We start from the raw sequence: 13,917 nt of genomic DNA on the forward strand, positions 1-13,917 counted from the left end.
AGTTGAGGTTCAGGATTATTTGACCAGGATATTGTTGCACAAGTCTTCATCTAAGAACATGTGGAGGAATAACAGTTTATTTACTAGTTCATTACTACGTAACACCGCTTAGGATTGTCATGTCATTAATTTTTATTTTATATATGATAAAAAATAGAGTTCTACACATATTTGAATATATAGTTTTGAATAAACAACCTAAATTATTATATTATATAAATTGAATATAACTTTTGCTACCTAATTAAAAATATTATCACAATTACAATTGGAGAGTGCTTGAAATATGCTTCAAAATGAGAACCATCTACAATATAGTTTTACAACTCATGCAAATATATTTAATTAGATGAATGGTAAGACATTTTTTTAGTCTTTCTCTTTGATAAATATAATAATTAAGCTATAAGTATAGTGTACAACATGTGATTATAGAATTTTATAATAGATTCAATTTACAGAATTAGACATATTATGTTTCAAAACCTCAGCCTTAATTACTCGACTGAACCTAAATAATTTAGTATTGCAATACAACATTAATTACGTAAAATTTATTATTACAACAAAAACTAAAATCTATAGCGACAAAGTTGTATATGTATTAGAATTTTGGATAATGAAAAAATTAGATTTTGATTTTAAAAAACAACATTAGAATATTATAGAGAGCTCCATCTAAGCATGTCCAGTTATTGTTTTTAATTATTAATTTTTTTTTAAAAAAAATAGTGTTTTCTATGGATATAAATACATATACGTTGTTTTGGATGAGTGAACATTACATTTTAATTTTAGATAAACAACCAAAAATTATTATACTATGTAAATTGAATATAACTTTTGTTAAAAATTCGCAATATTATAATTTTTTTTACCATTGGAGAGTGCTCGAAATATACTTCGAAATAAGTTTCATATACAATATAGTTTTACAACTTATGAATTTTTTTTGAGAGGAATGAAAATTTATTTATTTGAATGAAAAATAACCTATTATTTATTCTTTATTTAAATTACATGTAAAAATAACTATAAAAATAGTGTAATTATATGTGACAATGTCGAGAATATTTATAGTACTTGGGTGTACCATGCTCATGGTACACCCAAGACTATTTTCTCCAAATGAGCAAAATGAGCGAACGAGCAAATAAGCAAAATGAACAAATGAGCAAAAATTTCTACTCATTTAAGAAAATGAGCAAACAATTTTATTACAAAATGAGCAAAATGAGCAAATGAGTAAATGAGCAAAATGCCCATATGAGCAAATTTGGTGTCAAATGAGCACCTGAAGTTCTAATTTATTTCAAAAATACCCCTGGGTGTACCATGCTCATGATACACCCGGGTGTACCATGAGTGAACTCGACAATATCAATTATATATTTGAAAAACGTACTTTTAAAATTTGAGTTATATAAAGATAAAAATACATATATATGTATAATTTTGAACCTATAGCATATTATGGTGGCATTACATGAATCAAATGAAAGTTTGTCAACGACATTACAAATTTATTATGCTTGTTATGGTCATGATGGATGAAGAGGTATATTTTCCTCTTACGCATCTATTAAATAAGTACCCTCTACTTTCTTCAAGTATCATTGGGGTGTTCTTCATGTTAAAATTGTTGTTAACTATGTTAGTGATACCAATTATCAGGAAACTATTTAATAATAAACTTAGCTACAATATTTTGTTTAATTATATAAAAACATACAATTTATATATCGCAATAAAAAAATCTAGAAATAAGAGTATAATGACAAATACTCGAAATATGCTTCGAAATAAGATCCATCTACAATATAGTTCGATAACTTATGAAATGGAGAGTGCCAACAACCTGAGGAAGTATATAAATACAATAGTGTTGGAAAATATCATTTCACAATAACACAAAATCAACAATGTAAACAAAATTTGCAAAAAGTAAAAAAGAGAAAAAAATGTTGCTGCCCAGGATCGAACTGGGGACCTTCAGTGTGTAAGACTGACGTGATAACCACTACACCACAGCAACATTTTTGAAAATTAAGGAGATTTACCGAATATTGCAGTTGATGCTAATATTTTCCCACGGGAAGCTCCACAGACCACACTACTTCATAATTACAAATTCAGATTGATTCCTTCTTTCTAGTTTCTTTTGAAGGGAAACGATTTTCTCTATTTTTTATTATATATGGACAAGGGATGTAACATGAAAAACTTAGGTGGAAAAAAGTTCTCTATTCTTTATAAAGATTTTGTTCAAAAAAAAAAATTATTTTTCTTACTCTCTCATTCCCAATATCTCTATTTTTCCCTTTTTAACTTTAATAATTTTCCATTAAATTAAAAAGAAAACTTATATTCATTTAGGTTTTCCAACGGAAAATATTTTTCATGGAAAATGTTTTCCAACAAACCAAACAAATTCCCGAATAAATTTAACTCCATGGGAATAAATTTACAATCTTCCTTTTTAGGGTTGTTTTCTCCCATTTCCTTCCCTAACAAGGAATATATATATATATATATATATATATATATATATATATAATATATATAAAGAAAGAAAGAAAGAAAGTAGTGAGAAATCCAATAGCATTTTATAATAGACTCAATTTACAGAATTAGACATATTATCTTTCAAAACCTCAGCTTTAATTGCTTCACTGAACTAAAATAATTTAGTATTGCAACAAAATTTATTAAGTAAAATTTATTGTTACAAGAAAAACTAAAATTTATAGCGATAAAGTTACATGTGTATTAGAATTTTGGATGATGAAAAAATTAGAGTTTGATTTTAAAAGACAAACTTAGAATATTATAGAGAGCTCCATCTAAACATGTCATGTTATTTTTTTTAATCATTATTTTTTTCAAAAAAAATAGTGTTCACTATAGCTATAAATACATATAAGGTGTTTTGGATAAGTGAACATTGCATTCTGATTTTAAATAAACAACCCAAATGATTATAGTATGTAAATTGAATATAACTTTTTTTTACAAATTCGCAATATTATCATATTTTTTTTTTTTACCATTGGAGAGTGGTCGAAATATGTTTCGAAATAAGTTTATATACAATATAGTTTTATAACTTATGAAAATTTATTTATTTGGATGAAAAATAACGTATTATTTATTTTTTATTTTAATTACATGTAAAAATAGCTATAAATTAGCGTATTATATGTGGGACAATATCAATTATATCTTGGAAAATCATACTTTAAAATTGAGTAATATAAAGATAAAAATACATATTTATAAGTTTGAACCTATAGCATACCATGGTGGCATTACATGAATCAAATGAAAGTTTGTCAACGACATTGCAAAGGTATTATGCAATTCACTAATTATTTCATTCATAGAATATTCATTGCATACATAATTAATCATGTTTTTTTTCCACATATATATATCCATAGATCAGATTTTATTCTTTTTTCTCCATGAACTTGATTCTACTAAACTAACTGGAAAATCAAGGTTCGTGTTTCTAGACTATTTGAGGTCACGACTTATCATAAAAAAAGGAGAAAGTTTGATAAGTCTTTAATAGTCATGATGGATGAAGAGGTATATTTTTCTCTTAAATAGTATTTTCGATTATTAGTAGAGGTCAGTTTTATATTTAATTAATTATATTTATGATACCCTCATTATGATCTTTTTTCACTTTTCCATTTTCCATTCTATATGCGTTAGTATTTATGTGCCTTTAAAAGTTGAAGTTGTGGCTGACTCTCATGTTTTCTATAATTTTTCTGTCATGCATCTATTAAATAAGTATGCTCTACTTTCTTCAACTATCATTGGGTTGTTCTTCATGTTAAAATTGTGTTAACTATATTAGTCATACCAATTCTCGGGATAGTATTTATTAATAGACTTAGCTACAATATTTAGTTTAATATTAATAAATATAAAATTTATATATCGCAATAAAAAATCTAGAAATAAGAGTATAATGACAATTACATTATCCGTTTTTTTTCTACCGCAACATTGGGTTTGGGCAGGGTTTTTAAGGAAATGAAAAAATGAGTAGTTTAGCATAGAGGTACCCCTTTAATTAACAAGTATAGGGGATAAGTAAATCCTCAATAAAGTAAAAACTAAGGCAATTTGATGAGTAATCAATGACGATTTTATTAACATAAAGGCAATATCGTCAATTATAGTTGTTTTTTTTACTAAAAGTGGAGTGGTCCAAATAGATAAAACTATCCAAAGTAGTGATTATTACAATAGGAAAAAAACAGAGGAAGTATGTAAATAAAATAGTGTTGAAAATTCTCATTTTACAGCAACACAAAATCAACAATGCTAACACAAAATTTGCAAAAAATAATATAAACGGCTTCAAAACTAGTAAATTACAAGGTACAAAAAGATTAGGTAATGCTGTCAATATTTTTTATATGGTAAGGAGAAGGCTCTTTATCAAACTAGAACCTCACTCAAGTCAATTCCGTCTAGTTGTGTAGGCAAGGCTCCTTGATAGTAAAGGGAAATGATATAAGGGGAAATCGCTACCCCTAAAGTGTCTCAAAGCAAACCATTAGATCAAATACTACTTGGTAAGTAATAGACTAATAGTGTTAATATCACATAATTGCTATCTACTTTTTTGATATTTAAAATATAATCACAAAATTGCTATCAATTTTTTTTATTCTCGACCAATAACTTAGTTCAACTTCATCAGAATATGGCTTGAAAAATCCATCAAACTTTAGTTCTTAGTAATTGTCCGGACTAACAAATTGAAGTATTATACTGTTACTATTGAATTTTTCTGTTCATAAGAGGCACAAAGTTTGAAAGAATCTGATTTTACACCGAAGTTGATATTCGAATTTCCAAGTCAAGACTCTTTCTCCAAATTCAATTCTTTGATTTTTTGATCTCATGTGACGTACTCCTGATCAATGTAAATTAATCAATCAGATTACACGCACACCATTGACCTTTCCACTGGATTCGGGCATGAGATATTCAACTAATCAGATTATCCTCGCATTATATGTTAGAGTCTTATATTAATATATCCTAAATAAAGTACCAGTATAATACTTCAATTTAAGTATATTATAAGTATATTAAATTAGAGTCTTATATTAATATATCCTAAATAAAGTAAATATAATACTAATAATATACTTACCTAATGTTATAAGGAAACTATATTCATTTTCTTATTAATTTAAGACTCTAATATAAAATACTTATCATGACTCTAATCGTTCGTACAAGCTAAACCACAAGGTATATTTATATTTCACAATTTCATAAAGATGTTTTTGTTATGCACAAATTATTATAATAGACGGTCTAATTTTAATATAAAATTAGACAATGCAAACCTACGTTCTCCTAAAAAGCCCATTCAATTTCTCTCTAACCTAACACTATTTTTAGGTATCTTGCACCATCATAGTCGTCCATTCTCTTCTCCTTCTTTTATTTCCCTTCTAAATTTTGAATTAGAACAAACAATTTTTAAAAATAGTCCGTCAGTTTTACAAAATGGATTAAGCTAGTCACTAAATGGATTAAATCAGTCACTAAATAAATTAAAAAATGTTATTAATGAATAGATTAAACTGGTCACTAAATAGATTAAAATGGTCACTAAATAGATTAAAGTAGTCACTATATTAAAAAATATGATATATTCTCTTCTTAATATTGGGCTTGGGCTGCGCCTACTTTTAAATTAAAAGTAGACGGTCTCTTACAAGACCAACTGTTTGTTATGACATAAAAAATCCAAATACGTCATCTCACATGGAAAAAAGAGAGCAAGAAATCACCTTAAAAGTTTGATTAGTTCATTTTTCTATAGTTAATTGGCTTTATGATGCTATACCAACCAATAAAGCACATAAGAATTGTCTCACATGTAAATGCGTAGCCTATCGAAAATTTATCATCATATCACAGCAAACCACAACACCTTGGCACATAGCCAGTTACAAAGAGGCAGATCCCATTACTTGAAGAATGGGATTAGTTGAATTCTGACTAGGTCACTAGTGTAGGATGACCAATACACTTCCTCCGTTCTGAAAAACTTACTATTTTAGAACGTTTTAAAATAAGTGAAACATCCCTTAAATGAAAAAAGAAAGCCACAAAATATCAAGAGTATCCATCGTAAACTTCTGTGATTTGCTTTTTTCTCTCCTCTTTTTGATAACGAAAATGGTATTTTTATGACTTTTGACTTTTGAAAGTGATGTTTATTAAATCTTGTACCCGATTATATTTCACTTATTATGAAACGAAGGGAGTATAGCTTTCCCTATCGCCGATAACCTATGTATACATCACCATAAGAGCTTTAATATTGCTATTCTATATCTAATATTTACTTAATTACTTGTCAAAAATAACCAAGATCTAACTGATCCGATCGATCACCGTAATCCGATTCATATGATTCTGTGAATGCAATCTATTAGATCTTTCAAATGCAATCGTACTTCACAAGATTTTTCACACCTTTCACCATTACTATATATTTTTTTGTTGATGATCATGTATGTTTCATTCAATACTATTAAGTAAAACTATATAAGGAGTTTTCCAATCGATCATTTAGTTCATACATCAACAATCATCTACAATTTATAAGCTACTAATACAATCTTTAATCTAGCTCCTTGTCTACAAACCCATTTCATACAAGAATTACAATAAAAATGTTGTCAATTATTAGTTTATATGTTGCAACAATTTCAGCAATATGCTTCATTTGCTTGGTATTAAGAAGAAGAAATTCAAGTGCCAATCAAGTGATTCTACCTCCAGGGTCTAAAGGTTTCCCTATTATAGGAGAGACCCTTCAACTGCTCCTCCCTAGTTACTCCCTAGACCTTCCTTCCTTTATCACAACAAGAATTCAAAGGTATATATTCAAATACAAGTATAATATACTCCATATATTGGTCACTGGGACGGGTTGGGTGGGCTTGGTCTAGACTCTAGTTTATAATGGTACCAAGCTAGATAAAATCGGCCCTAGCACGAACCAATACTTAAGCATTCAAAGCAGGGATAATTGTTCTGTGTCGAGCCTAGGGCCAAAACATTTACCTGGGATAGCTAGCTTGGTAACACTGGTTACCTCTAATCTTGTTTATTAAAATTCTGACTTTATGTTCTTATATATGCTGATAATTGTACTAGGTACGGGCCAATTTTCCAAACCCGACTCATAGGAAGGCCGGTGGTGATGTCTGCTGATCCAGATTTCAATCGTTACATTGTGCAACAAGAAGGAAGGATGGCTGAAATGTGGTACCTAGACACATTCTCTAAGCTCTTTGCACAAGAAGGGGAAGCTAGGACTAATGCTACTGGTATGGTGCACAAATACCTTAGAAACCTCACTTTGAGCCATTTTGGCTCCCAAAGCCTTAGGGAAAGTTTGCTCCCTCACCTCGAAAATTTGGTTCGAAGTACTCTACTTGGATGGTCATCTAAGGATTCAATCGATGTTAAACATGCCGCTTTAAATGTACATTTCCTCCCTTTTTCTTTTGGATGCTAACTTGAATCAATAAGCATATATATGATCATATTGTTCTGATTTAGTTTTTCTTTCCAATTTTCTTTGGCTGAACAATTTTATTGGAGTGAAGATGACCATAGAGTTTGTTGCAAAGCTACTTTTTGGGTATGATTGTAACAAGAGCAAGGAGAGATTAGGGGAGAAATTTTCTCATATTTCACAAGGCCTTCTCTCCTTTCCATTAAACATTCCGGGCACTACATACTACAGCTGCTTAAAGGTAATTTTACTTATCTTTTCTTCTACTATGGCCGTATTCTCTTCAACTCAGCAAGTTCCTACTACAAGAAAATTTCCAATATTTGCAAAAACTGTTGCTCATATGTTGTATACTTATATGTAATATGATCAGAGCCAAAGGGAAGTGATGAATATGATGAGGACTACTCTTAAAGAGAGGCGGCGCGCTTCACCAGAGACATTCCGAGGGGATTTCCTTGATCATGCCTTGAAAGATCTCAATACAGAGAAGTTCTTGAGCGAAGATTTTATCCTACAGATTATGTTTGGGCTCCTCTTTGCTAGTTCTGAATCAAGCTCAACGACATTAGCTTTAGTTCTCAAGTTCTTGTCAGAAAATCCTCATGCTTTGCAAGAATTAGAGGTTATTTCACATGTCTATATCAATTTTCATTATTTTTAAGATATGATCAATTTAAACCTGTATATTTATGAGTTTATGGTTGTCATTAACAGGCTGAGCATGAAAGAATTCTTAAGAGCAGAGAAAGTCCTGATACTCCCTTGACTTGGGATGAAGTCAAATCAATGACTTTCACTCTTCAAGTAATAATTATATAATCCTGTTTTTTGCTTAAAAAATTCTCATGGACATATATTTCATAGTATTTAAAACTTATCATGCACTTCTAATGCAGGTGATTAATGAATCCTTAAGACTTGGAAATGTTTCTCTTGGACTACTTAGGAGAACATTGAAAGATATCCAAATAAATGGTACTTATATATGTTGTTTTCGCTTCGATTTTTACATCATAGTTGATCCTGGATCCAAATTGAAGGTGATAAAAAAAAAAAAATGGTTACACCCGAATGTAAACATAAAATTAAGTACGAAATGCACTATATGTCTTAGGTCACAACCCTGAAATTAAAGATCAGAATTGAGTCAGGTCGGATTGAACCAGATATAAAATTATGATCAACTTTATTATAATTTGCAGGATATACAATTCCAGCAGGATGGACTATTATGTTGGTCACTTCTGCATGCCAATATAATTCTGACGTATACAAAGATCCACTTACCTTCAATCCATGGCGCTGGAAGGTGGCCTATATATGAGATTATGTATTCTTGTTTGATTTGTTCCTTCCTTTTTCTTCCGGATTTCGTATTGAAACTTACTTATATATAATTTTCATTTATATGAATCAATAACAGGAAATGCAACCCGATGTTATAGCAAAAAATTTTATGCCATTTGGGGGAGGAACAAGGCAATGTGCTGGAGCTGAATTTGCTAAGGTGTTAATGACTATTTTTCTTCACGTGCTCGTTACCAAATACAGGTAATATGCTATGCTTTTTCCCTCCCTTATAGTGAAAAAGGGTTATGTTGCTCAGACACGGATTTAGTGTCTACTTGGATACGGTTGTACAAGTATTCGATACGGTTATTTTGTAAAAAAAAAAAAGACCAGATTTTAGTTTAAAATGAAGTATCCAACTAAAGTATTGTATCGGACACGATACGACACCCGGTTTTTGAGGTAAATGAAGGTGTCGGAGTAACATATCTTCGATTACTAAACTACCTGAAAGCCCGACACAACCCATTATCCTGGCCTAAAAGTTAGTCTTGAATCTCTTGATTCAGCCTAGAGTACTGAAACTTAGTACCACTAATAATCATTTTTTAATGTTTTATTAGGAGTCTGTAATCTACCCAATGGATAAATAAATAGATTGTAGTTACGTACATTTTTGTTGGTAAACTTGGTCCAATTCAAACCAGCAACCCAAATAACTTTTGTGGGGAACTAGACGAGTATTGGAGAAGATTTATATGCGTTTTTTTATATCAAAAACCACCTTATAAAACATGAAACTTGTAAGAAACCAGCACTTTATATGAATTATTTTACGAAAACAAACCTTAAACAATTTTTTTTTTTGCGAGAACAAATCTTATGCATAATTTCGATCATTGACCTAAGATTCCGGCATTAACTACGTAATGTGGAAGACACATTTCTTTTTGAACCCAACAAAATCTATGACATAGTCAATGCCGAAACCTTGAGTCAATGATCAGAATCTGACATAAGGTTTGTTCTCGCCAAAAGGAAAACTTGTTTAAGGTTTGTTTTCGCAAAAAAAATTATATAAGGTGGTTTCTCACAAATTTCATATTATATAAGGTGGTTTTCCACCAAAAAATTTCTTATTTTAATTGCATATGCATGTTTTAAGTTTTTAACTAAAGATATGTGGATTTATTCTTTGATAAATATATTGGGGGGTTTTGCATGAACAGGTGGGAGAAAATCAAGGGAGGAGAGATCGTCCGAAATCCAATTTTAGGATTCCGAAATGCTCTTCACGTTAAGTTGGATCAGAAGGATTAAGCTGAAGAGATCAATGTTTTTTTTTGCTATATTAATCATACAAGAAATGCACTTCCGTGCACATTGTATTGAAGATTGATATAATTGTGTTATACTATCATTGTACTATGTTATCATTTTCCATGTAAAAGTTCAAATTAATGTTCCCTCTATTTGAAAGTTTCAACAAAATATAATTAGCCTTGCCAAATAAATAAACATTTTTCATCTATTTCTAAATTGTGAACAAATTCTGCTCTCTTATATGTTGTTTGGTTTGAAAGAATCCACAAACATCATAAGATAGATAAAATCCAAATTCGGAGGCTCTTAGCATTGGAATATTGGATGAAATTATCTGAAGAAAAAAAAAAAAGTGTATGCACTATACATTTTCTCAAGTTTAGAGCATTGAATACAATATATTATACTAGCAATAGTACATCTACTCAATGGGTTTATGACCCAGTTTAGATAGACTATTAAAAATTGATTTGAATTGATAAGGTGTACTACTCAACGAGTCGGCCCAATTCAAGTTGGGTTACCAATTTTACGGGTTCAATTGGGCATGGGTGGACTCTGAGTCGGAATGGATCGACTTTCCAACCGACCACTCTCGGCTCGAAACAGGTTGAGTCTGGGTCACATGCGGATTCACTTGTAGATCGGCCTAATTTTTGACACCTCTATTTTTAGCCAACATAATTTCCTCGTGGACCATAGACCATAGTTGCAACTTGCAACTTTACAAGTCAATAAAACCCCTCCATTGTTGCATGCAGGCTAGCACATCCGAGACGAATTGAATTACGCAAAAACACTTGAGTATAATGTCCACAAACCTTACCAGAAGCACAATTATTAGAATTATAGTTATAAGTAATTAGCCTTCTTATCGACCCACCACCACTGCAACTATTTCATCAACCATCACTGTTATAACGGACGTGAGAGAGAAACAAATTATGAATGCAAAAACAATAAAAACAGACAACAGATTTACGTGGTTCACCAATTTGGCTACATCCACGGCAGAGAGAGGGAGAATATTTTATTATGTGAGGAAAACCAGATTACAGAGAGAATAGAGTGTATTTCGTAGTCTAAAACCCTAGAATATAAATAGTGTATTTATATCCAGTCAGAAAAACGCGAAAGCGCGTTTACCGGGCAGCCACCCGATCGGGTCGGGCGAACCCACCCGATCGGGCGGTATTTTACTTCCCCAGATTTAGTTGCACGCCCGGTCGGGCAAAGTCGCCCGAGTCGTTGTTCGGTTACTCGCCCGATCGGGCGAACCAGCTTGATGCCATCGGGCGAACTCTTCTTTACTTCTATTCTTCAGCGCAATTGCGGGCCCGATCGGGCGGCCTCGCCCGACCCGATCGGGCGGTACCCCGAAACTCCCTTTTGACGCATTTCTTCGAACACCTTCGATGCACAATGATTCAAGGCATATTTCTACAAATCTCCACCTTGACTTGAATCCTCTCACAATAACCAGAAAACCAGATTTGTCCCAAAAGACAATCAAACCAGATTAGTCCCTAAGGACCCCAGAATTGCCCAAGGAGGGCAATTAACAATCACGAACATTGAGTAAGTCCAAACAATGTTGAAACTTACTCTGCGGAACCGGCTTGGTGAACTATCAGCAGGATTATCAGCAGTTCCTACCTTTTTCACCTTAATCCTAGTCTCACTCCTTAGGAAATGGTATCTCACATCAATATGTTTAGTCCTCTCATGATGGACTTGATCCTTAGCTAAACATATTGCACTCAGACTGTCACAGTAACAGTAGCCTGATTATGATGTAACCCAAGATCACTAACTAGTCCCTTTAGCCATATTCCCTCTTTAGCAGCTGCTGTCAATGCCATGTACTCTGCTTCAGTAGTAGACAAAGTAACTGTAGCCTGCAAAGTTGCCTTCCAACTAACGACAGAACCACCAAGAGTAAATACATAACCAGTCATTGACCTCCTACTGTCAACATCTCCAGCATAATCAGAATCCGAATAACCAGTGACTAAACACTGGGTATCATTCCCATAAATGAGACCAACATCAGAAGTACCTCTTAGGTACCAAAAATCCTCTTGACTGCCTGCCAATGCTCCTTACCAGGATCACCCATGAACCTACTAACACACTGACTGCATGTGCAAGATCCGGCCTAGTGCAAACCATAGCGTACATCAAACTCCCTACTGCACTAGCATAAGGAACCCGACTCATGTACTCCTTCTCCTCAGCAGTTTTGGGTGCAAAAGCCACAGACAAATGATTATTTGAAGCACTTGGAGTGTCTATAGGCTTTGCAGTTGTCATGCCAAACCTTGAAGAATCTTCTGAATATAACCTTTCTGACAAGAAAAGTTTCTTCTGACTTCTTTCCCTATAGATCTCCATCCCCAAAATCTTCTTTGCAGCACCCAAATCTTTCATCTCAAACTCAGCACTGAGAAGACCCTTCAACCTCTGAATATCAGACTTAGCCTTAGCAGCTATAAGCATATCATCTACATACAGAACCAGATATATGAAAGAACCATCACTCACTTGTTATGGTACAACACAATCATACTCACTTCTGTTGTAGCCCAACTCAATCATGTAGCTGTCAAACCGCTTATACCACTGCCTAGGAGACTGCTTTAGCCCATAAAGGACTTCTTCAATCTGCAAACATAGTCTTCTTTTCCCGGAACTTGGAACCCATCTGGTTGTGTCATATAAATCTCTTCTTCCAACTCCCCATGTAGGAAAGCTGTTTTCACATCTAGTTGCTCAAGTTCAAGATCCTGATGTGCAACCATTGCTAGTAGCACCCTGATGGAAGTATGTCTGACTACAGGTGAGAAAATCTCATTATAATCTACCCTTCCCTTTGTGTGAACCCTCTTGCAACAACCCGAGCTTTATACTTAACCCCCTCAGTAGGTGAAGACCCTTCTTTCTTCTTGAAGACCCATTTGCATGTCACAATCTTCCTCTCCTTAGGACGTTTGACTAACTCCCAAGTCTGATTTTTATCGAGAGACTCCATCTCATCTCCCATTGCAGCAAGCCATAAAGTAGACTCACTTCCAGAAACAGCTTCTTTGTAGGTGGATGGCTCATGATTTTCAACCTCCACCTCCTCAGCAACCTGAAGTGCATAGGCCACCATATCTTCAAAACCATACCTCTTTGGAGGCCCCACACCAACTCTTCTAGCTCTATCAAGTGCTATGCTTGGTTGATGAATTTCAGATGGTGACTGAGCTCTTCTTCATGTTGATCTTCTCCACCTTGGTGCTGTGATTCACTCTCAGCCTGAGTGACTTGCAGCTCCACCTGTTTATCAACATCTCCACTGACAGACCCCACAGTAGACTTTACAGAGAGTTAAGCATGGAATTTTCATCAAATATAACATTCCTACTAAGTATGACACGATTTTCAGAAGGTGACCATACTCTATAGCCCTTAACCCATCCCAAAACCACAAATACACCCTTCTTAGCTCTAGGTTCTAATTTTCCCTCATTTACATGATAATAACAGTAGAACCAAAAATTCTCAACAAAGAGTAATCTGCAGGCTTACCAGACCACACCTCATAAGGTGTCTTGCAGTCAATACCTGTATGGGGTCCCCGATTGATCAGATAGCAAGCTGTACTTACAGCTTCTGCCCAAAACCTCCTAGCCATCCCAGCATTTGAGAGCATGCACCTTGCTCTCTCCAGAAGTGTCTGATTC

General features: G+C 33.1%; 1 protein-coding gene and 1 non-coding gene across 2 annotated transcripts; one reads left to right on the forward strand and one right to left on the reverse strand.

The window, feature by feature from the left end:
• Positions 1-1,962: 1,962 nt before the first annotated feature.
• TRNAV-UAC (transfer RNA valine (anticodon UAC)) lies at positions 1,963-2,035 on the reverse strand. Its single transcript has one exon. It is a non-coding gene; the product is annotated as a tRNA-Val (tRNA).
• A 4,531-nt stretch (positions 2,036-6,566) lies between these two features.
• On the forward strand, positions 6,567-10,534 carry LOC104904168 (beta-amyrin 16-alpha-hydroxylase CYP87D16). Its single transcript, XM_048637158.2, has 9 exons — positions 6,567-6,928; positions 7,210-7,540; positions 7,665-7,814; positions 7,947-8,198; positions 8,291-8,380; positions 8,473-8,551; positions 8,779-8,885; positions 9,000-9,127; positions 10,096-10,534. The coding sequence occupies exons 1-9, from the start codon at positions 6,723-6,725 to the stop codon at positions 10,184-10,186; spliced, it is 1,434 nt and encodes a 477-aa protein (XP_048493115.1). The 5' UTR covers positions 6,567-6,722; the 3' UTR covers positions 10,187-10,534.
• The last annotated feature ends 3,383 nt before the right edge of the window (positions 10,535-13,917 follow it).

Source organism: Beta vulgaris, chromosome 9, assembly GCF_026745355.1.
Source record: "Beta vulgaris subsp. vulgaris cultivar EL10 chromosome 9, EL10.2, whole genome shotgun sequence".
NCBI classification, from domain to species: domain Eukaryota; kingdom Viridiplantae; phylum Streptophyta; class Magnoliopsida; order Caryophyllales; family Amaranthaceae; genus Beta; species Beta vulgaris.

Excerpts from the sequence above, each read along its gene's own strand:
- LOC104904168 (XM_048637158.2), top strand. The coding sequence starts at position 6,723 with ATGTTGTCAATTATTAGTTTATATGTTGCAACAATTTCAGCAATATGC. Across the intron at positions 6,929-7,209 it reads ATCACAACAAGAATTCAAAG|GTACGGGCCAATTTTCCAAA; the intron begins GTATATATTCAA and ends TAATTGTACTAG. Across the intron at positions 7,541-7,664 it reads TTAAACATGCCGCTTTAAAT|ATGACCATAGAGTTTGTTGC; the intron begins GTACATTTCCTC and ends ATTGGAGTGAAG.